At 37.9% G+C, this 25,370-nt stretch overlaps 1 protein-coding gene across 1 annotated transcript in view; it reads left to right on the forward strand.

The window, feature by feature from the left end:
* The window catches only part of LOC120427201 (protein ovarian tumor locus-like), a 194,011-nt gene extending 172,477 nt beyond the window's left edge, over nt 1-21,534 (forward strand). The window contains exons 11-12 of the mRNA XM_039592061.2: nt 20,817-21,029; nt 21,092-21,534. Of these exons, the coding sequence (XP_039447995.1) occupies nt 20,817-21,029; nt 21,092-21,193 (315 nt within the window). The 3' untranslated portion in view covers nt 21,194-21,534. The remainder of the gene's footprint in view (nt 1-20,816; nt 21,030-21,091) is intronic.
* Nucleotides 21,535-25,370: the final 3,836 nt, after the last annotated feature.

Genomic DNA, 25,370 nt, shown 5'->3' on the forward strand with positions numbered 1-25,370 from the left:
CAATTCCTCATTTCTTCCCACTTTATCAAATTATTTCTTTTATTTGAAGCAAGAACAAATGTAGAGCTGGATGTAGTACATGAAATAATTGTAACTCATGGGTTCTAGAGCTTTTGCCATGTGCGGTAGCAAATTAGTGCCATTCAGCAATAAACCTCAAAATCTGCCTTACGGTTTGAAAAATTGAGCATGATCATATTGAACCGATTTTTATATTGTGAGCCAGTTTCATCTGAATAATTGATGATTTTTTTCAATTCTGGTACATTTATTTTCAAAAAACAAAACCATATACTTCTGATACATGAGGACAGAAGCTGACGATACAGCTTTCCAAGATTTCGAAATGATTGACAAACAAAATAAAGATTATTGTTCGGACGGTGTCGAAATCAACACAACTGAGTAATAACACAACTAGATAATAAATCAGATTAATCTTTGTGATTTTCTTACATTTTTCAGTTATATACTTTCCAGAAATCCTCTTGCATAATCATGCCTCACGAGAGTTTTATTCATGTTAATTAATAATTTTTAACACGATAATGTATCGTACACTTTTACTTAAGTGTTACTTGCAAGATCAATGTGAATTTCCTGCTAGCTCAGCGGGAATTCCATTCTGCCCTGTATTGCGTGTCGTTCTTGCTCTGTCTCTGTCCTGAGGGCTAATTTGCTAATGATTATTTGGGATGAAATCTTATTTCAATAAATAGCCAGGTAGCAGTTATTGATCAGCGCGCCCGAGTGCTTCTAGCATATGCGGCGAGTGTAGCTAATTTAGGTAATCTCAAATACTTAAAACTTCAAAATTCGATATCTCTGGAACGAAACATATTCCTTTCTGTCGATAAGTGATTCTTATGTAAAATTGGACAGGGAATACGATGGTGAGGTCAAATTTAAAAAATAAATAGGGCTGTTTTGAGATTCGGCCATTTAAAGTTTTCAATTGCACAATACAGGTAGAAAAAATATTTTAATCCAGATTTTGATCACGTAAATGGATTCTACGTCCAATTTCCTTTAAAATTGAGTCTAAGACCCACTCTCTAAGTGTTGTATTTCGTGAGAGATTGATTTTATTGCTTCTTGTTTGTTCGAGTGTCAGATGTAGAATGTTGTATGAATGCTTGAATGATTGATGGTTGCTTCGATTGCTTGAATGGGTTGCTTCGTTAGTCCAGGGTGTGCAACACTAAGATTTGTGGTTCCTGAGTTATCGTCGTTTGAAGATAGGGGTTTCGCTCAAAAATTGCCAAAAAGTCGATTTTGTGGGAGGGTACAAAAATGGAGGGGGTGGTCCGATTTAGATGAAATTCGGGATTTTTGCATGTTTTGATAGTCTCAACAGCTCTGCCAAATTTGAGCAGAATCGGAGATGGTAATTTTCAAATTTGCTTTTCTTCTTGCACACTTCAGGTGGAATGACCCCTTTATAAATAACGGCAGTGTCATCACCCATAAGTGACAACACACCATTACCAGGAAGAGTAGGCAAATCAGATGTAAAAATATGGTATAGAAGTGGGCCAAGAATACTTCCTTGGGGAACCCCAGCATCAATGTTGAATAAGCCAGAAGCCATCCCATTCAGAAAAACCCTGAACGATCTCTCCGATAGATAGTGCTGGATAATTTTGATAAGATACATTGGAAAACCATACAAATACAGTTTATGTATCAAACCATCATGCCAAACATTGTCAAAAGCCTTCTCAACATCCAACAAAGCCATAGCAGTTGATTTAGACTCAAGCTTGTTCTGCTTTATGATTTTGGTTACTCTTGTAAGCTGATGAGCAGTATTATGTCCCTTACGGAAGCCAAACTGCTTGTTCAAAATTATGTTGTTAGCATTGGTAAACCCCAAAAGCCTCGAATAGATGACCTTCTCAAAGAGTTTGGACGGACTACTCTAAATACTAATGGGACGATGACTTGTTGGCGATGTTGGATCTTTTTGAGGCTTCAAATTGGTATGACTATGCCCAGCTTCCAATTGGTTGGGAAGTAACCAAGTTGCAAACATTTATTGAAAATATTGGCTAGATGTTGAAAGAACTGATCACTCTGTTTTTTCAACACTATGTTTCTTTACGACTGGTCATGGAAGTGCCAAGATTATGAGAACTAACAAAATGAAGCCCAAGTGCATTTGCCTTTTCCTCGGATGTAATCAAAGGAGAATCCTCAACAATAAGAGGAGGAATAGGCTTTGGTTTGTTTTTAAGAAATTTTGAAAGTTTCCAAAATGCCCTGGGCCTTGTAAAGTCAAGGGGCATGATTTGATCCTAGTGCATTAGTTAAAATTTGGGTATACATTCTTTTTTATAAGCACTATGGACACCACTTCATGCTACGAGAACTCGCTTTGTCGCAGCCCCAGGGCTTAAGCGTTGACCGATAAGCTGTCTTCGTGAACTAGGTAGTTCTCCGATAGTGAAAATATCACAATTGCACAAGACACCGCTGCTTCTGTGACTTTTTCACTATCACAATGTGGGATTTAGGTGGGACTTTAGGATAGTACAATTGATTTGTTGTTTAGCATTAGCATTTAAAATAAATCTGTATGCTTTCCAAATCTATTTGATAAATTTAGTTGCAATTGTTAAGTTAGAGTACCCGAGCATGGGTAAATAACAAGGGAAATGCGTAATAATACCTTTCTCTGGTATCAATACCAAATTTTGGTATTCCTGGACCCTTAAAAATTTGTCTTAAGGATTATGCAAGAGCAAAATGTGGTATCATACCAATTTAAGGTATTGTTTTGATATTGCAAAATTGCCGAATTTGTCAATGGTCGAACACCACATTTTGGTATTATTTTGGTATTACAGTATTTTATCAAATTCCTCTGAAACTATGGTAAAATTTTGACCAATTTTGACAAAATAATTAATTTTGCGCTAAAATGATGTCTCAAAGCGAATGCTTTCATTGAAAACCGTAAATTTCAAACTTGATTTTAAACATTTTTGATATACCTCCTACAGAAATGACTTAAAATTGTGGAAAATTTTCTAAGTCAGGATGGCACATTTTGGTATTATTTTGGTACCGTCATCAGGGGTGACATTGGGTCTGGGGGGTGAGATTGGGTCATACAAATTTAAGCATTTTTGTATGACCCAATTTCACCCCCCAGACCCAATGTCACCCCTGATGACGGTATTAAAGTGTTTTATCAAATTCCTCTGAAACTATGGGAAAATTTTGACCAATTTTGACAAAATAATTAATTTTGCGCTAAAACGAGGTCTCAAAGCGAATGCTTTCATTGAAAACCGGAAATTTCAAACTTGATTTTAAACATTTTTGATATACCCCCTACAGAAATGACTTGAAATTGTGGAAAATGTTCTAAGTCAGGATGGCACATTTTGGTATTATTTTGGTATTAAGGTGTTATATCAATTTCCTCTGAAACTATGGGAAAATTTTGACCAATTTTGACAAAATAATTAATTTTGCTCTAAAATGATGTCTCAAAGCGAATGCTTTCATTGAAAACCGGAAATTTCAAACTTGATTTTAAACATTTTTGATATACCCCCTACAGAAATGACTTGAAATTGTGGAAAATTTTCTAAGTCAGGATGCCACATTTTGGTATTATTTTGGTATTGAAAGGTTCCATCAATTTTCTCTGAAACTATGGATTTTTTTTTTAAATTTTTGGCGAGATAATTAATTTTGCGCTAAAATGACTTGAAACCCAAAAATGTTATAGCTGATTTAAATTTTTTTTTGTGATATACCCACTAATATTGTTTTCAAAAACGTTGAAATTTCTCTAAGTTGGGATAACCAAATACTTTGAAAAACGAGTCAATCAACAGATTATTGAATTTTGGTGAATTTCAATCCAGTTTCATTTTAATAATACTTATTTTTCAATCTTGTTATTTTTCAGAAGCTTCAAGAACTTCAAGTACAGCCGTTCATCAATGACAAATGCATTCGGTGTGGTGAAGAATATCACTAAAAACAACATGGAATCATCAGGTGAGTAGATTTGGGTGTTGCATAAGGATCATTTACGTTTTTTTCACTAACTGCAACTGCTGCACTAAAAATGGTATGAAAATAGCAAATTTTGGTATTACTTGTGCAAATACCAGCGACCAAAATGTGATCTTGGTTGCCCAGTAATAGATGGTAAAATACCATGAAATCATACCAAAATCATGTTTGTGGAAGACCACAGGAATACCAAAATATGATTTTCCAAGGGCGCGGGAATACCTAAAATTAAAACCATGACAATACCAAGTTTTGGTATTCAAGCAATGTTCAAAAATCCAGAAGACCTCAACTTGGTATTGAAATGATTTTATTTTGTGGTATTATTTTACCTTTGGAATAACATGGTTTGGTATTGTTGTGCCCTTCCACATACAAGCTTTTGGTATGATTTCATGGTATTTTACCATCTATTACTGGGCAACCAAGGGCACATTTTGGTCGCTGTTATTTGCCCAAGTAATACCAAAATTTGGTATTCCCGTGTTATTTACCCCTGCTCGGGTAATGCTGTCATTAAACTTTGATTGATGTAGAATACTAGGCATTCTTTTATGTCAAATTGTCCATAGAGTCTCGATCAATCAATATGTAATGATATCGGACAAAATTCGTTGATCTGTTGAACTAACGGTTTTCGGATTGGTTGTATCGACCATTGTTGCGAATCGAGGAACTACGGATCTTTTGACGTAAATAGTCATTTCTTTTTTAAATCGCGATTTCTATCCTATTTGTATATCAATTCACAATTTCTATTGTTTTTTGATAGAAGTAGTTTTACATCAGTTAAAGGAACGTTTAGTTTTGAACATTAAGTTTAGAGGATTTTAGATTAAAATTTAGATTTTCAATCCAAAGTAGTTAGCAAATGAATATTTGGACTTAAATGAATAATTGAATAAGTTGGACTTATGAATAACACACAACTGTGCACTTATTCTAGAGTCAGATCCATACAGCGTCAGTGTTTATTTGGTCGAAGTGTACTAATTCATTGGCAGATCTGATTCTAGTTGTAATGTACGACAAGACTACTGACGGACGTGACAGGACGAGGGCCCAGTTTAGAGGTTTCAACATCAACGATGTGCGGCTAGACCACCCTCCCAAAAAAAAAAAAGAAATTTTGAAAGTTTCCAAAATGGTTTTGAATAATTCCCAAGCTGGCTTACATGTTTTGAAAATTCTTGATTTCTGATATTGTCAAGTCGGTCTTGTATGATTTTGTTCAAATTGTTTACTGAAATCTTTTTGTCATAGTCCCCAGTCCGTTGATATTGTCTCCTATAAACATTCCTATGTCTAATCAAGTGTTTAGTATCTACGTCGATATCAGTTACCTTAAAATTAACAGGAACCTCCCGAACGTTGGCAGCCTCTGCTTGGTTGATAACCTGCTGGATCACCTCCAGCGAACGATCAATATCAGCAGAAGTTTCAGGGAGTTGATCATAGTCGATGTTGCTGTCGACCACTTGCTGAAACTGCTGCCAGTCAACGTTGTGGTAATCTTTCCGGGTTGGTTGCCGCTGCGGAGTAACGGAAGCTCTAACCTCCACAACCACCGGATAGTGATCAGAATTCAACTCTTCAAACACCTCAGGATGAGCCACGTTCTCAGCAATATTGGTGATGAAGAAGTCGATGATTGAGTGATTCCCAGACCGGGCCACCTTCGTTGGTCGATCTAGACTCACAACGTTTTAGTATCCGTTTTGCAGATCGTTGTGCAGAATCACTCCGTTCCGATTTCTCCTGCTGTTGCCCCAAACTTCATGCTTCGCGTTGAGGCCACCAGCGATGATGTACTTTGCGCTCCGCCTGGTCAGCTTCTGGACATCGCTCTTCAGTTTTGCTGCTGAACCATCTCTGGCATTCACCTGACGTGGGCAGTATGCAGCAATGAAGAGTACCAACGGCCTCGATAATGTCCAGCTTGGAGTGTGGCAGCCGGCGTGGCTTGAGATCACGATGAACAGCGACAAGCACACCTCCTCCTCCAGAGGTGGTCCTATCGAGCTGCGTCGCGATCTTGTAGTTTTGGAGATAAACTTTTTCACCGGGCTTCAGATGAGTCTCCGTGATAGCAGCAACGTCAATCTCCTTCTCGCGAAGAAAATCCACCAGCTCTAAATTCTTCCTCCTAATGGAGCAAGCGTTTCAATTCAGCAGCTTGAGGAACCTACGATGATGAACGAGGTCAGCACTTCAATCTGCTGGGTCTTGGTTTTGCATCCACGCAGTGCAGCGGACATCTGTTTGGAAATATTGAGGAGTTCGGTTGAGGTGTAAAGATCATTACCATTTTCCTCAACTGTTGGTTCTTGGGTTTGTCTTGGCTTCTGGCTGAAGCCCGGCGGCGTTTGATTCATCTCTGCTCTCTTCCTGGGATCCAACGGCAACGGTGCCAAGTTCGGGACCTGACGTCGCGGTTGAAGAGGTGGAAAATTTTGCTCCACCAGGGCTGGAGGAGTTCCACGACGCTGAGGCTGATTCTTCGTCGATGCTTGCTGCCGAATTTCAACGAACTCAGCTCTCTTGGGGCATTTTCGATCGGTTGACGAATGATCACCGTTGCAGTTGAGGCACTTTACCAGCGAATCTTGGATGCACTGGGATGTGATGTGAGCATCGGTACCACATTTAGCGCATCGACGCTTTAGGTGACAGTTCTACCTCCGTGCCCGAAGCCCAGGCAGTTGAAGCATTGTGTGACGTCACGATGCACTGGTCGGTATCGCTCCCACGACACGATAATGTTGAATACCGCTCGGATTGCCTTCAGCTCAGGAAGCGTCGTCGATCCCTTAGCCAAATGCAGCAGGTAGAGATGATCTGGCATGTCTTACAGACCTCTGACGACGATTTTTTTTTTAATTTATATTTATTTAGTTTTTCTTTTCCATGTACATTCATTCAGTTAAAATATTATTGAGTGTCCAATCACAATTGATGACTTTTCACCTCAATTTTAAATACTAGCAACTTTCATTTATTCATGAAATATTGTAGCTTTCGCTATTCAGTGATTTCAAATGTAGGAGGTCCTACATGTACAAAAGGGAAAAGGGATATCTTAAAACTAACTTATAAACTATATAAAGAGCGGATCAATGCAGCTGAAGACTGCAATGATTTTTGTCGAAATGCATCAATTATCTTATTGGACATAACATCCAAAGTGTCAACTTCGGCTAATTGATGAAGTTCACTGGTGCTGAACCAGGGAGGAAGTTTCAGAATCATTTTCAGAATTTTGTTCTGAATCCTCTGAAGTTTTTTCTTCCTGGTTAAGCAACAGCTTGTCCAGATCGGCACAGCATAAAGCATGGCAGGTCTGAAAATTTGTTTATAAATTAACAGTTTATTCTTGAGACAAAGTCTAGAATTCCTGTTTATAAGTGGATACAAACATTTAATATATTTGTTACACTTAACTTGGATACTTTCAATGTGATCCTTGTAAGTAAGGTTTTTGTCAAAAGCAAGTCCAAGATATTTCACTTGATCCTCCCACTTTAAATTTACCTCATTCATCTTTATAATGTGATGACTTTTTGGTTTAAGAAAATCAGCCCTTGGTTTGTGAGGGAAAATAATAAGTTGAGTTTTTGCAGCATTTGGAGTAATTTTCCATTCTTTCAAATAAGAATTGAAAATATCCAAGCTTTTTTGTAATCTTCTTGTGATGACACGAAGGCTTCTACCTTTGGCGGAGATGCTTGTATCATCAGCAAAAAGTGATTTCTGACATCCTGGTGGCAAATCAGGCAAGTCAGAAGTAAAAATATTGTATAAAATTGCTTTCTTGAGGGACGCCAGCACGTACAGGTAGTTGATCAGATTTGCTGTTCTGATAACATACCTGCAGAGTACGATCCGTCAAATAATTTTGAATAATTTTCACGATATAAATCGGAAAATTAAACCTTTTTAATTTCGCAATCAAACCTTTATGCCAAAAACTGTCAAATGCTTTTTCTATGTCTAGAAGAGCAGCGCCAGTAGAATAGCCCTCAGATTTGTTGCTTCGAATCAAATTTGAAACTCTCAACAACTGATGAGTAGTTGAATGCCCAAGGCGAAATCCAAACTGCTCATCAGCGAAAATTGAATTTTCATTAATGTGCGTCATCATTCTATTAAGAATTATTCTTTCGAATAATTTACTAATAGATGAAAGCAAACTAATGGGCCGATAGCTTGAGGCTTCAGCAGGATTTTTATCCGGTTTCAAAATCGGAATTACTTTGGCATTTTTCCAACTACTGGGAAAATATGCCAAATCAAAACATTTGTTGCAAATTTTGACCAATCTACTTAAAGTTGCTTCAGGTAATTTTTTAATTAAAATGTAAAAAATGCCATCCTCACCAGGGGCTTTCATATTTTTAATTTTTTTGATAATAGATTTTATTTCATTCAGATCCGTATTAAAAACTTCATCTGATGAAAATTCTTGTTCAACAATATTCTGAAATTCTATTGAAATTTGATCTTCAATAGGACTCAAAACATTTAAGTTGAAATTATGAGCACTCTCAAACTGCTGAGCAAGTTTTTGAGCTTTTTCTCCATTAGTTAATAGAATATTATCACCATCTTTTAAAGAAGGGATTGGTTTTTGAGGTTTTGAGGAATAAGGTTTAATTTGTTCGACATCTCTTGCGAACTTTTCATTTGGTCAATAACCTTTGGTCAATAACCTTTTGCAAATCTTTTTGAATTCGCTTCAGTGCAGGATCACGAGAACGTTGATACTGTCTTCGGCGAACATTTTTCAGACGAATCAGAAGCTGAAGATCGTCATCAATAATGGGAGAATCAAATTAAATAAAGACCAGAAGTGCAATCTCTGAATAGAATTTTACCATTGGAATTTACTTTTGAATTATTCCAAGATTGATGTTTGGCATTAAAATCACCGATGATCAAAAATCGAGATCTATGCCGAGTAAGTTTATTCAAATCCCCTTTGAAATAATTTTTATTTTCCCCAGTGCATTGGAATGGTAAATATGCAGCTGCAATCATAATTTTCCCAAAAGAAGTTTCAAGTTCAATGCCCAAACTTTCAATAACTTTTAATTTAAAGTCACGTAAAGTGCTATAAGTCATACTACGGTGGATAACTATTGCAACTCCACCGCCATTTCGATTCATTCTGTTATTGGTTATAACTTTATAATCTGGATCACTTTTCAAATAAGTGCCAGTTTTTAAAAATGTTTCGGTTATAACAGCAACATGCACGTTATGAACTCGTAAAAAGTTGAAAAATTCATTTTCTTTCGCTTTTAAAGAGCGAGCATTAAAATTCATAATATTGATGGAATTACTTAGATCCATGATTAAACTTCAGGGTAAGAACAACATCATTCGCAAATTTTAATCCAATCTGGATAGCTTCCATCATGGATGTAGCATTACTCATTGTTTGAATCAAACCAAACAGTGAGTTTTGCAAAAAAGTCATTTTTTCAAACGTAACATCGCCGAGATCAGAAGATCCCAAAGCGTTGCCAGCAGAAAAATTTTCAAATGAAATTTGAGGTACCTGCCCAATTTGAAGATTGGTAGAGGATTTAAAATTCGTGGATGAACCCGAACCCGAAACGACGTTGGCATAAGAAATGCCATTGCTGTTACCTAACTTTTCCACGGTAGGGGTATTTCTAGCATTGTTCGAGTGAGACAGCACGAACGTTTGATTTAAAGATGCAGGTACAACCTGACTTTGAGAAAATTTCGGTTTGGATTTCGGCTGATGCTTAGCACGAGAATCCAAAACCTTTTTTCTGATGGGGCAATCCCAGAAATTTGATTTGTGATTTCCATCACAATTTGCACATTTAAATTGGGTGACTTCTTTCACGGGACAATTGTCCTTGTCGTGAGAAGAATCCCCGCAAACCATGCATTTTGGAACCATGGCGCAATGATCAGTACCGTGACCGAATGCCTGGCAACGCCGACACTGGGTCAGATTCTGGCCATTACCGCCATGTTTCTTAAAATGCTCCCACTTTACCCGTACATGGAACAAAAACTGTACTTTGTCCAAAAGTTTCAAATTGTTGATTTCATTTCTGTTGAAATGAATCAGATAAAATTGTGAAGTCAAACCAAAGCGAGAAATATTCCCGTTTGATTTTTTCTGCATTGGTATTACTTGGGATGGGGCAAAGCCAAGCAACACCTTAAGTTCGTTTTTGATCTCATCCACCGACAAGTCGTTGGAGAGACCTTTCAGGACCGCCTTGAATGGACGAGCATTCTTGGTCTCATATGTGTAGAAATTGTGTTTGTGGTTTTTCAAATAACCAACAAAAGTTTGGTGATCTTGTAAAGATTCCGTCAACAAGCGACATTCTCCTCTTCGACCAAGCTGGAACGAAACCTTCAAATTGCAAGTTTCCTTGCAATTCTTCAGTTGCGTTCGAAAGCTGGCCAAATCGGAGACGGAAGTCACTACATTTGGCGGAGCCTTTACTCGTTTCTCGACGGCAGAAGGCTCAGTACGAGGAGAAGGATCCTTGTCAACAGTTTCGGATAAAACACCGAAACTGTTTGCCAATGGAATTGGAGGATTGACCTCACTTTCAGAATCAGAATCAGACCTCGGATGAGGCTGTTTTCTTTTTCTGTTTCCGTTAGCCGGCTTAGCGTTCAAACGCTTCACCGACGTAACGACCAAATCTTCAGAAGATTTGCGTTTACCTTTGTTTTGACGCATTTTGCAAGCAAAGTTCTCTTAAAAAGATGGCTTCGTTTGTAAAATACAACAAAATTTCAGGTGGGGTTAGTCTTGAAAAGACTGTTTAGAATTTGGGAAAATAACTCAGGTAGTCTTTTAAAAGACTGTGAATTTTTTTGAAATAACTCTGAGCTTAGGTAGTAAAAAATACCGCAGCTCTAGTGTCCGTTCACCACGAAGGTTCGCAAGACACTGTTCTGACGACGATTTTGTACGGCTTATCCATGACGACATCATGGGTAAAGTACTCCGCCTCGTTTTCGGTCAAGTAATCCTTGACCAGTTGATAGTGCTGCCTGGATTGCACCAGCACCTTAAATCCATCCTGACACAGACGAATGTTGCCTTGGACTTTCCCAGACTTGATAAGTTCAACCATCAACCGAAAGTCGATCGTTGCTGCTGATTGCCGCACATAAAAAGGAGGCAGTTTCTCCTTTCGCTGTTTCACTTCATTCTCCTTTGCTTCCGCTACCTGGCCCTCGTCAGACAGTCTAGCGAACTTTTTGTTCTTCAAAAGCTTCCATCGGTACAGTACCGTCGCTCTTTTTCGTCTTTTTGCTGTTCGATGTCACTTCCAAAAGTACCTTTCTTTTGGAAATCCCCGGTTTTTGACCATCAGTTGCATTCAGAATTCACACATTTTTTTGACTGACGAGCAAGATGTTACGAGTAGCGCGGAGTAAACAAACTTCAATAGTGATGTAACTCAAACTTACCGTTCCCGAAATCCCACCCGCGAAAACCGAAGTACCCGTACGCAACCCGTGTGTGTTATCCGTGATATTCGTCGTCATCTGGACCAATTAAAACAAATAGAAATTTGCCCCGCTGAGCTGGATCCACCACCGCCATCGCAAACAAGCCGTCACGCACACTTTTGCTGTTTTCGTAGTGCATACTGCTGCACGATGGCCACGAACACAACTACTGTCGACGACAAAAACAACAACAAGCAATTCCTGCAGTCGTCGTATGTCCAGGGCTGTCAATCGTCAATCGATGGAATAATTTGGGAAAATTCGATGACGTTGGATATTGCTGTGAGGATGCTGATGATGCAGTTCACCGAGATGAAGTTGATGCTTGAGACTTTTCGCAACGACTTCAACCGTAAAATCGACACAATCAAATCGGAGCTTCAAGGCAAGGTGAGCGTTCTTCAAAGCGACATCACGACACTGGAAACAGAATACGAAGGCAAGTTTGTCAACCAGGATGCTACGTTGGGCCAAATAAACCATCGTGTTAATCACCTCTACCTGAACATGGGTGCATTGGAGAATCAGAAGGAGTTGATCATCTCAGGCGTGCCATTCGTGAGTGACGAAGACCCGGACGCACTTTTTGTGATGATCTGTCGCCAGCTGGAATGCAGCGAAGGTGAAGAACTGCTGTCGAGTACCAGACGAATTTACGTGAACGGATTGAAGAACGGGGACATTAGCCTTCTACTCATGGAATTCGCTCTAAAAACTACACGCGACCGGTTCTACAGTACATACCTGCGTAGGCGGGACCTTAAGCTGCGACATCTCGGCATGCCGTCGGATCGACGTGTGTTTATCAACGAGAACCTGAACGCTGGCGCTCGTGAGGTGAAAAAGGCGGCCCTCCTGCTGAAAAAAGTGGATAAGCTGACATCCGTTTTCACCAAAGGAGGAATAGTCTACGTAAAGCGCAGGGTTGGTTACCTACCGATCGCTGTTCAGTCTGTGAAAGATCTGGATGACGTGTAACCGTAGTCAAAGCGTCACTTTTGAAGTTATGTTTATGTTTTATTGTGAAACTTGTAAAATTGTCTTTTTGAAATTAGCCCTTTGAAGCTGCTTCTCTAAAACACCCCCCCCAACCCCTTCACACACACACACACACACACACACACACACACACACACACACACACACACACACACACACACACACACACACACACACACACACACACACACACACACACACACACACACACACCCACACACACACACACACACACACACACACACACACACACACACACACACACACACACACACACACACACACACACACACACACACCCACACACACACACACACACACACACACACACACACACACACACACACACACACACACACACACACACACACACACACACACACACACACACACACACACACACACACACACACACACACACACACACACACACACACACACACACACACACACACACACACACACACACACACACACACACACACACACACACACACACACTCACACACACACACACACACACACACACACACACACACACACACACACACACACACACACACCCACACACACACACACACACACACACACACACACACACACACACACACACACACACACACACACACACACACACACACACACACACACACACACACACACACACACACACACACACACACACACACAATGCCTGTCCCGCACAACACTAACATGACTGCCTCAAGGAATAACCGCAGCATCGGCGTCCAAGGATACTCCGTCGTGCGTAACGATAGGGGTTACAAGCGAGGCGCTGGTTTCGCCGTTTACTACAGGGATATTATGTCGTGCACCAAGATCTTCAACACCGAACTAACCCCCGAGTCCGCCGATAAAATCTAGTGTCTAGCCTTAGAATTTCGTCTGAACGGATTCAAAGTTCTGCTGGTAGTCGTCTACAACCCTCCTGACAATAACTGTGCATCTTTTCTCGAGGAAAAGCTGACTAGTCTCACTTTGCGCTACGAGTCCGTCTTTCTGGTTGGCGATTTTAACACGGACTTGCTTCAAGCGAGCAATAAGCGTACGCAGCTCCTCTCAGCATTCGAAAGTTTTTCACTCGTTCCTTACGGCTGCGAACCGACGTATTACCACGATACCGGATGCTCCCAACTGGATCTGTTAGTGACCAACGACAGTGACAAAATCCTACGTTTCGATCAAGTCGACTTTCCGGGATTGTCGCAGCATGACCTGATCTACGTATCTCTGGACATAGACGCTATGCAACCTGTCACGGTGAACACCTATCGTGACTACGTGCATTTTGATGCTGATGCCCTGAAGTTCGCAACGGTCAGTATTCCATGGAGAAACTTCTACGCAATCTTGGACCCAAACCACTCTTTGGAGTTCTTCACGGAGCAACTCAAAATAGTGCACGACACCTGTTTTCCGCTTCAGACGAGCTCTCGGCGCAATGCACCGAATAGATGGTTTACAGCTGATGTTCAACGAGCAATTCTAGAACGAGACCTGGCGTACAAGGATTGGCGAACTGCTGCGTCAGACGTAAAGCACCTGAAGCGACGTACGTACAAAACGCTGCGAAATCGTGCGAACTCAGTCAATGAACGGGCGAAAAAGACGTTTCTCGGTGGTTACCTGGACGCAAATATCCCATCAAATCTGCTCTGGACTCGCGTGAAGAATCTTGGAGTTGGAAAAGACAAATCATCTCAACCTTGTGACCACGATCCGGATGAAGTCAATCGTATGTTTCTTTCGAGCTTCACACCAGCTGAAACTAGAAACGATCAACACGGAAGAATTCTTCCATCTCAATACAATTTCTCGTTCCGCAACGTTCACTACTGGGAGGTCGTTTACGCCATCTGTGAAGTGAAGTCGAACGCCGTAGGGATCGACCGGTTGCCAATCAGGTTTCTGAAAATCGTGCTGCCACTAGTAATCCAACAAATAACCCACATGTTTAACCTGTTCATCAATACCTTTCCTAACCTTTGGAAGCATGCTAAGGTTCTGCCCCTAAAGAAGAAATCGAACTCGAACGACGTGACGAACTTGCGGCCGATCAGCAACCTTTACTCGTTGTCCAAAGCATTTGAGAAGCTTCTCGATCAGCAAATGGCGAACTACATCGACAACAACCATCTTCTTACAGAAAATCAAGCAGGTTTCCGGAAGGGCCAAAGCGTCAAAACTGCAGCGCTCCGCGTCCATGACGATTTGGCGTCCACAATCGACAAGCGTGGTGTTGGCGTACTGGTCCTGTTGGATTTCTCAAAAGCTTTCGATACCATCCCCCACAACAAACTACTGGACAAGCTGGAAACCGAATTCAACTTCTCTTCGACTGCCTTGAACCTAATGAACTCCTACCTTCGAAGACGGAAGCAGACAGTGTTCTGTGAAAATCGCTGCTCAGATTGTGCTGAGCCAACATCGGGCGTTCCACAAGGATCAATAATCGGTCCTCGATTGTTCTGTTGTCACATCAACGATCTACCGAACGTCCTCAAACACTGTTTTCAATCCAATTGTACGCAGATGATGTCCAGCTCTACACAGAAAAAAAAATCATGGTAATATTACATCTGGGAAGGGGTACATCTTTTATGTCAGAAAAAATGTGTAATTTTACCTCTGAAAATGTGTATTTTTACCACTTTTCTGGTGTAATGTCACTTTTTCAGTCTTAATTGAGGTAAAATTACATCATAAAAGAGGTAATATTCAACCTTCCAAAATTAAAGCTTCCAAATTTACACAATTTTTTTCTGTGTACATCCGTGATGTTGCTCCATGCGCGCTTAATTTGATCAGAATGGTAAATCAGAACCTCTAGAATGTTGCCGATTGGTCGAACCGAAATCGTTTGCTCGTAAATCCCGCTAAAAGCAAGGCCCTTTTCATTCAAACCTTAGAGCTGCCCCGGTTCCTGATTTGCGCATCGAAATGAACGGTGAGCAAATTCAATGGACGGAGCGTGCAAGCAATCTAGGATTCATCTTTCAAAGCGACCTGCAGTGGGACGGTCTTGTGTCACAGCAGTGAGGCAAAATCTATGCTGGCCTTCGCACACTCTACAGCTGCACACCGACTGCACCCTTGGCGACAAAACTGAAGCTGTTCAAAGCCCTTGTCCTGCCTCACTTTCTGTTCGCCGACGTTTTCTTTGTCCGTCTTTCGTCGAGCCTGTTCAACCGACTACGCGTGGCCCTGAACTGCTGCGTACGCTACGTTTACGAATTACGGAGGCGTGACCACGTGAGCCACCTTCAAAAGAACCTCGTTGGATGTCCGATGCTAAACCTATTCGCTTACCGATCCTGTCTGTTTTTGAGAAATCTTTTGTCGTCCCAAACACCACCAGCACTCTACCAGAAACTCATCCTTTCACGAAGCCAACGTCTACGGAACCTGGTCGTACCAGCGAATCGGACAGCAGGATACGCATGCACTATGTTCGTCAGAGGAGTAGTGCATTGGAACGCACTCCCTCCCGCAGTCAAAAACAGTTTATCCGATGCAACTTTCAAGAGAGGCTGCAAAGAGCATTGGAACGAAGTGTAACCACTGTCGCGCCCGGAGGTCCCGGGGCCCCCCTAACCACAAGTCAAAGGAAGAGTGGAATAGGGACAACCCTCCGGCTCCTCCGGGGTGCCTGGTCAACACGACACGCTAACCGACGATACGCCAACCGACGAAACACCAACAGGAGAATCCACTGAGGTTCAGGAGACCCGGGGCCCCCCTAACCACAAGTCAAAGGAAGAGTGGAATAGGGACAACCCCCCGGGCTCCTGATGCCCCCTGGAAGAGGTCGCACAAGGGGCAAACCCCCATCCCCTCGGATAAAGCCTGGACTTAACCGCACGACAATGCTACACCACCAGCAACAAACGACCAACAAACGACGACTACCGGAAGGACGATTTAAACCTGCGAAAATTTATTAAAAGTGACTCTAGTTTTTTTTTAAATTTTAGTGCTTCAAATTATTAATATTAAATTTAGGTTATCAAATTATTGTATGCACGTCGATCTACACCGGAAGTAGCAATTTTAAAAGGAGCAATCCTTACGAAAAATCAAATCAAATTATTCGCTCTACAGCATTACCTTGGCGTTCTCGATTGCGAGATTCCTACTCGAAACTAGGTGTTCGAAGGCTTGATTGTTGAGGCAATTGCAAACCTCTTTTTACACCTTAGCTTCCATCCACCCCGGGATTCGAACTGACGACCTTTGGATTGTGAGTCCAACTGCCTACCAGCGACTCCACCGAGACAGGACCCAGGGAGACGACTCCAACACCTGGACTGAGCTAACGACCTAACCATTTTGGTTAGTCCGGGGCCAACATTTACTTCCCGTCCGACGGAAGGCGTGATCAGACAAATCTCGTCTCGAAAAATGCTAATCCTTACGCTACCAGATAAAATAAACAAACAAACAGTTGAGGCCTCAACCTTCCTTTTGGAAATCCCCACTTTTTTGCCTGCTTGAGCCGTAGGTAGGGCGATATTGCCGGCGTTTTGCGCCGAGACGCGACGCTTCATGTTGAATAAGACAACCTTCTCCAACGAATGCTCGATAAACAATGCAAGTGTTCTATTTTCTTACCTCCACGTTGGCTTGGTTTTCATGATGACCTAGCTGGTGACCCGTGGAAACGGCTCGTAAACCTTTGACCACCGCGGGTCAGAATCGAGACGGCTGAAAGAAAGGGGCGCAACAATGTTGGAACGGAAGTAATTTGTGATTGTAGACGGTATTGTTTTGATTCGCAGTATGTTGAGTCAACTGCTGTGGATGTACCTGAACATCGCAGAACGGGGGTTCTCTTCTTTTCATTTTAGCTACCACCTATCTGCTGTTTATTTTGTTTCATTGATTTTCTAACACGGCTTCTGTTTATTATCCCTCATTTAATTCAAATTTTAATTATTTGATTTATCTCTCAACGCTTTTCCACTCTATTTTACCAATTAATGCTGCTGTAACTAACTGTCTGCTTTCCCTTAATTTGGCAGCGGTGTCAATTTTGTTCATGATGTGCCTTTTCTTTATTTATCTATTTGAATAATTTTCATCTGTACTATATACAGTCATCCCACATATTCGAAACACCCACAAATTCGGAACACTTTTATGGTAATTTGTCAACAGGATGCAAAATGCAACTTTTCTGTCGACCCTGCTATTTTTAGGAACTTTATTTGGACTTTCTCTTGCTATTTCACTAGTAAAAGTAGAGCAATTCTCTACCAAAACCGGAAATGGATTTTATTTGTATTTTTTGATTTGGCTCAAACTTTGTGGGGGCCTTCCCTATGACCAAATATGCTATTTTGTGTCATTGGTTCACCCATACAAGTCTCCATACAATTTTGGGGCAGAAGTCCATACAAAAATGGTATGTAAATATTCAAACAGCTATAACTTTTGAGTAAATTTTCTGATAAATTTGGTGTCTTCAGCAAAATTGTAGGTATTGTTGAGGACTTTTGAGAAAAAAATAGGTACACGGAAAAAAAATTTGCAGATTTTTTTATCAACTTTTTTTCACTTCAGTGAATTTCCCCCTCAATTTCCCAAAATACGTATTTTTTGATTTTCGAGATTTTTTTATATGTTTTAGGGGACAAAAATCCGCAACTTTTGAGCCATATAGAAACATGGTCAAAAAATCTGCCGCCAAGTTATGAATTTTTGAAAAAAATAGTGATTTTTGGAAAAAATCGAAGTTTCATGCAAAAACAAGTTTGACATTATTTTTCAACGCAAATTTGAATTTGCAATCGAAAAGTACTTTACAGATTTTTTGATAAAGGGCTCCGATTTCAAGATATAGCCACCGACAATTTGATTTTAGCGAAATATTTGCAGTTTTTCAATTTTAAAAAATAGTGAAAATTTGCTATAAAATTGTCTAAGAGACATTGAAGATTGGACCTCTGGTTGCTGAGATACAGCGGCTTAAAGAAAAAGAAACACGAAAATTGAAGTTTTCTAAGTCTCACCCAAACAGCCCACCATTTTCTAATGACGATATCTCAGCAACTAATGGTCCGATTTTCAATGTTAATACATGAAACATTCGCGAAATTTTCCGATCTTTTCGAAAAAAATATTTTCAAAATTTTTAAATCAAGACTAACATTTTTAAAGGGCCAAACATTGAATATTACGCCCATTTAAAATGCTAGTCTTAATTCTTAAAATCGAAAGGGTCGGAAAATTTCACGAATGTTTCATGTATTAACATTGAAAATCGGACCATTAGTTGCTGAGATATCGTCGTTAGAAAATTGTGTGTTTTTTTTCTTAAAGTGGCTCTATCTCAGCAACCCGAGGTCCAATCTTCAATGTCTTTTAGACAATTTTATAGCAAATTTTCTGAACTTTTCAAAAAAAATTTTTTTAGAAATGGTCACTCATGGTCACTATTTTAAAAAATTGAAAAACTGCGAATATTTCGCTAAAATCAAACTTTCGGTGGCTATATCTTGAAAACGGAGCCCTTTATCAGAAAATCTGTAAAGTACTTTTCGATTGCAAATTCAATTTTGCATTAAAAAATAATGTCAAACTTGTTTTTGCATGAAACTTCGATTTTTTCCAAAAATCACTATTTTTTCAAAAAATCATAACTCGGCGGCAGATTTTTTGACCATGTTTCTCTATGGCTCAAAAGTTGCGGATTTTTGTCCCCTAAAACATATAAAAAATCTCGAAAATCAAAAAAATACGTATTTTGGGAAATTGAGTTTTAGTGAAAAAAAAGTTGATAAAAAAATCTGCAAATTTTTTTTCCGTGTACCTATTTTTTTCTCAAAAGTCCTCAACAATACCTACAATTTTGCTGAAGACACCAAATTGATCAGAAAATTTACTCAAAAGTTATAGCTGTTTGAATATTTACATACCATTTTTGTATGGACAGCTGCCAAAATTGTATGGAGACTTGCATGGGTGAACCAATGACACAAAACAGCTTATTTGGTCATAGGGAAGGCCCCCACAAAGTTTGAGCCAAATCAAAAAATACAAAAAATAAAAATGGTCGTAAATACGTAAATATAAATACGAGTCAAATCAAAAAGCTGTCAAAGAAAAACTTATGGGAAATTGGACGAGCTTTCCGGTAAAAATATTTACGAGACTGAAAAATCAAGTCTGTCATATAGAAATTGTCAAAAACCATAAAAAACCCGTTTTTTCAACATTTTTATTTTTAAAACCGCTGTATCTTCCCAAGGATTGGACATAGGACAATGGTCAATATGGAGACTTTTATGTAAAATTGTCTGGGGAATCGAATGCCACTACTGGTTTTTAAAAATTTTGACGTTTAGACCACTTTTCAAAAAAACTGTTTTAGTAAATGATTTTTGTATTTTTTTTAGGAGAGACATACCATCCTGCATTTTTCGTCAGTCTTTTGGTAACATTTTTGGCTATTCCCTCAAAAATTTTGAACGAAAAAAAATCGTGACATCACCTTTAAATTCAAGTTTTAGACTTAAAAATCAAAAAATCTCATAGATGTGGCGTGTATTTTTGTTTCAGTGTATTTTTTTCAGAAAGCCCGTCCAATTTCCTACAACTTTGTCTTTGACCACCTTTTGATACGACGCAACGGTTTCGAGATACAGTAATTTTTAAATTACAAAATACAAAAATATTTAAATACCTTACGCTCTTCTCAAATGTTGTTTTCGAGTACTATTGGTTCCATATACACAAAAATGGCTTATATAGGCCTAGGATAACATGTCTACAAAGTTTCATTGAAATCGGAGAGGGTCGGGTACAAAAGTACCAGAAAAATTTCTGATTTCTAGATTAAATTTTCAAAACAACCTATCCCTCATGGGTTTCCTATGCAGATAGGACCTTTTGAAAATTTAATCGAGATTTGAGCTGGAATTGCTCTAAGAATGAATAAAAATATGTTTAAACAATTTTTCGAATCAGAAGTGAAACGGATATTCGCCTACTTGATACAGCATTTGTCGTATTTATCACAGGGTAAACAAACGCTGAAAGTTTCACTCAAATCGGAGTACCGATATGAACTCTAGAACAAGCCGAGCAAAATCTACAAAAACTGCCTCTTAATAGGAAATTAGCAAGCAGGTTACTTTAGAATGTTTTGCAAAACAAGTTTCAAGAAAGCTTAACATTCGAGAATTGTTCCTTCTGAATAGGCTAGCAGGTAATTTTTTTTTTCTATTGTGCAATTTTAGACATACCCTTACGCCCACGTACCGGTGATGCCACCGGTTCGAGTACCGTATTACGCTGTCGATTCCTCTCATTATATGATTCCACCCTACGGACACAGCTTCATGGCGCCGTCCGATGTCATGCTTATCCATGAAAATGCACAACCTCCTGCATTGAACCCTCTGGAAGCGCAATACCCACCGATGGTATTTGCATCGCCGCCTGTGGGAACGGTAATTGTCCTAAACTCATATTGTCGACGTATAAAATAATTTGCATTGCTTTCGTTTTATAGGGTTTTGCGATTATGGGATATCCTCAACCACCGACACACTTGAGCCTATTCGCCAACGGGAACAACCATGCTGATAATGACTGCAGCGATGCCGCACAATGATGCTAATCAGCGATCAATAAAAACCCACGTTGTTTGAAACATTTGCAGAATATTGCAAATATTTTATCGATTCTTTATCTCTTTTATATGAAAATCAGTGCCGGAAACTGTTTTGTAGTACTTACTTACTTACTTAAGACTCACTAACTCATTAAAATGAAATATGTTTTACATAAAAAAAAAACCTCAAATGCATTTATTTTCAATATTCGTAGAGAAATCACGCGCTCTTTCTTCCCCAGCTTTCGGTAGCGCTCGCGTCGTGGAACTTGAGGCGGTCGTGGGTCAGATTTCTCTCGCGAACGAGAAGAACAGCATGAATTTGGTTCCAATGACTTTAGAAGATCCATGACCAGTATTGAAACTACCAGCTACACAGAAAAAAATGTAATTTTACCCGACACTGAAATCATGTTTTGTACGTAAACATGCTCAACTTCCATTTGAAATGAAATGTAAAACGTTGTATCGCATTTAAAGTACCTTCATGTATAATGAGATTCAACGTAATGCATAAATCTTATTTAAACAAAAAAATAGTTCCATCAAATCGTAAATTTGAAAAGTTGAAAGGCATGTAATTGTATTTGTAATGTAAAATTTACTAAATGTAAAGTTAAAAAGCATTTATATTTAAATAAAAAGTTTGGTTTACGAAATGACAGCTCAAGCAGAAGACAAAAGCAAATCAGATCAATGTTGTGATGTTTGGTGCGCATTGTAGTGGGAGTGTTTTCCAATCAAGATTTCGATTTGGCTACAATATTACCGTTGATATCTGCATTAAATTCCCGGATTCAAATTGATATTGACAGTGAGGCAAAGGAATAAGTTAGTTTCGGCAAATGTTCAGAAAACCGTAAACGGTAAGTCCTAAAAAAAGAGTGAACCTAACAAAACAATGGAAAGGGCCGTTGTTGGTTTGTAAACAAAGAGTGTATCCTTTTCACGCTAGAGGAAGTTTACATCTGGCAGGAAAGGGATACATTATTTGTTTACCAACTCAAAACGGCCATTTGGAACATTAACTAAACATCAACTTGCAGTGTCCCGCCGGTGGCGCTCAACGCCACCAAGATTTGCTGGTCCAGGCAAGTTCCACGTCAACGGCCGCGTCGAATTCTAAACTCTTATTGGATCGAACTCTTCCACTCCCACAGCACAGATTGAAAAGTGTGGCTCTCGAAGTTTTCCGGCAGTACAGAAACCAGCTGGAAAGATTCCTGCACGCTGGAACTGGTTTTACAAGCAAACCGGGACTTACACTTACAGAAGTACCGATGCGGACACGCTTGCTTCTGGCGCGGCAAGATTCGGTACGACTAAGGGCATCTCCACCGCAGGGACCTAATTGCGTTGCAAAGCTAATTTGGCACCCGCGTCAAGCCCACCGCGGTACTTGTGCGAGAGCTAATTTAGGTTCGAGTTCATCCGTGTTGATCCGAATCTAAACAAAACTCAGGTTAGCTCCGGGATCTACCGGGAGCAAATCGTCTGACGGATGGTTTTTTCAAGCAAAACAATGTAATTAGGCCAATGTGAGTTTGTAGACAAAGAGTTTATCCTGCTCACGTCAGTAAATGTTTACATTAGGAGTGATGATTGATTTTTCTATTTCAATTCTTCGAGTTTGGAGATATTTTCCCTCCTGTGCTGCAAGTTTACGCATGAAAAATGACTTTTGGCCACCTTTTGGCAATCTGGGGTGATGCAGTTTAGTTTTCGAGGTCAGATTGGGGCTGTGTTTGATTAATTTTGGTCAACGCATTGTCGATCAACTGCTGGACATGCAAGAGTCATTTGTATTGAATAAAACACAAAATTCAAGCAAAACATTTTAAATAAGCCAATACGGATTCGAAAACATGCAATCCTGATCTTAAATTGTTAAATTGTTAAATTGTTAAATTGTTAAATTGTTAAATTGTTAAATTGTTAAATTGTTAAATTGTTAAATTGTTAAATTGTTAAATTGTTAAATTGTTAAATTGTTAAATTGTTAAATTGTTAAATTGTTAAATTGTTAAATTGTTAAATTGTTAAATTGTTAAATTGTTAAATTGTTAAATTGTTAAATTGTTAAATTGTTAAATTGTTAAATTGTTAAATTGTTAAATTGTTAAATTGTTAAATTGTTAAATTGTTAAATTGTTAAATTGTTAAATTGTTAAATTGTTAAATTGTTAAATTGTTAAATTGTTAAATTGTTAAATTGTTAAATTGTTAAATTGTTAAATTGTTAAATTGTTAAATTGTTGAATTGTGAAATTGTTAAATTGTTAAATTGTTAAATTGTTAAATTGTTAAATTGTTAAATTGTTAAATTGTTAAATTGTTAAATTGTTAAATTGTTAAATTGTTAAATTGTTAAATTGTTAAATTGCTAAATTGTTAAATTGTTAAATTGTTAAATTGTTAAATTGTTAAATTGTTAAATTGTTAGATTGTTAAATTTTTAAATTGTTAAATTGTTAAATTGATAAATTGTTAAATTGTTAAATTGTTAAATTGTTAAATTGTTAAATTGTTAAATTGTTAAATTGTTAAATTGTTAAATTGTTAAATTGTTAAATTGTTAAATTGTTAAATTGTTAAATTGTTAAATTGTTAAATTGTTAAATTGTTAAATTGGTCGATTTGATCGAGTTCCACAATAAGGTTGGGAAAAAGAGCCTGCGGTTTCGCTACCTTTTTCTAAGTAAATTCAACATCAACACTTCCCGTGCTCCTAATCCTTATTCCTCTCCCGGTGAATGGTGGAGATGGGAGCGGCCGGCAATGGATGGCTCTCATGGTGCTACCTGTCTTGTTCTGGTAGAATTGGTTTTAATTCCCTCTAATCAATTTCTAAGCAACCTGGGCTGGACAATTATCACACATACATGACGAAATCCAGTCTGCAACCCGCTAAGATCACCATCTCCATGCGCCCAGTCACGACGTTCTAGCAGGATTCTAGCAGAGTTCTTACAGAGCTGGATATTCTTATAGAATTCTAGCAGAAATGTTCTACCGTTCTAGCAGGATTCTGACAGAACCAGCTCTGCTAGAATATTTCGTGACTGGGCGAATGCGAATGCGAATTGTTAAATTGTTAAATTGTTAAATTGTTAAATTCTTAAATTCTTAAATTCTTAAATTCTTAAATTCTTAAATTCTTAAATTCTTAAATTCTTAAATTCTTAAATTCTTAAATTCTTAAATTCTTAAATTCTTAAATTCTTAAATTCTTAAATTCTTAAATTCTTAAATTCTTAAATTCTTAAATTCTTAAATTCTTAAATTCTTAAATTCTTAAATTCTTAAATTCTTAAATTCTTAAATTCTTAAATTCTTAAATTCTTAAATTCTTAAATTCTTAAATTCTTAAATTCTTAAATTCTTAAATTCTTAAATTCTTAAATTCTTAAATTCTTAAATTCTTAAATTCTTAAATTCTTAAATTCTTAAATTCTTAAATTCTTAAATTCTTAAATTCTTAAATTCTTAAATTCTTAAATTCTTAAATTCTTAAATTCTTAAATTCTTAAATTCTTAAATTCTTAAATTCTTAAATTCTTAAATTCTTAAATTCTTAAATTCTTAAATTCTTAAATTCTTAAATTCTTAAATTCTTAAATTCTTAAATTCTTAAATTCTTAAATTCTTAAATTCTTAAATTCTTAAATTCTTAAATTCTTAAATTCTTAAATTCTTAAATTCTTAAATTCTTAAATTCTTAAATTCTTAAATTCTTAAATTCTTAAATTCTTAAATTCTTAAATTCTTAAATTCTTAAATTCTTAAATTCTTAAATTCTTAAATTCTTAAATTCTTAAATTCTTAAATTCTTAAATTCTTAAATTCTTAAATTCTTAAATTCTTAAATTCTTAAATTCTTAAATTCTTAAATTCTTAAATTCTTAAATTCTTAAATTCTTAAATTCTTAATTCTTAAATTCTTAAATTCTTAAATTCTTAAATTCTTAAATTCTTAAATTCTTAAATTCTTAAATTCTTAAATTCTTAAATTCTTAAATTCTTAAATTCTTAAATTCTTAAATTCTTAAATTCTTAAATTCTTAAATTCTTAAATTCTTAAATTCTTAAATTCTTAAATTCTTAAATTCTTAAATTCTTAAATTCTTAAATTCTTAAATTCTTAAATTCTTAAATTCTTAAATTCTTAAATTCTTAA

This window comes from Culex pipiens, chromosome 1 (genome assembly GCF_016801865.2).
Source record: "Culex pipiens pallens isolate TS chromosome 1, TS_CPP_V2, whole genome shotgun sequence".
Lineage (NCBI taxonomy): Eukaryota > Metazoa > Arthropoda > Insecta > Diptera > Culicidae > Culex > Culex pipiens.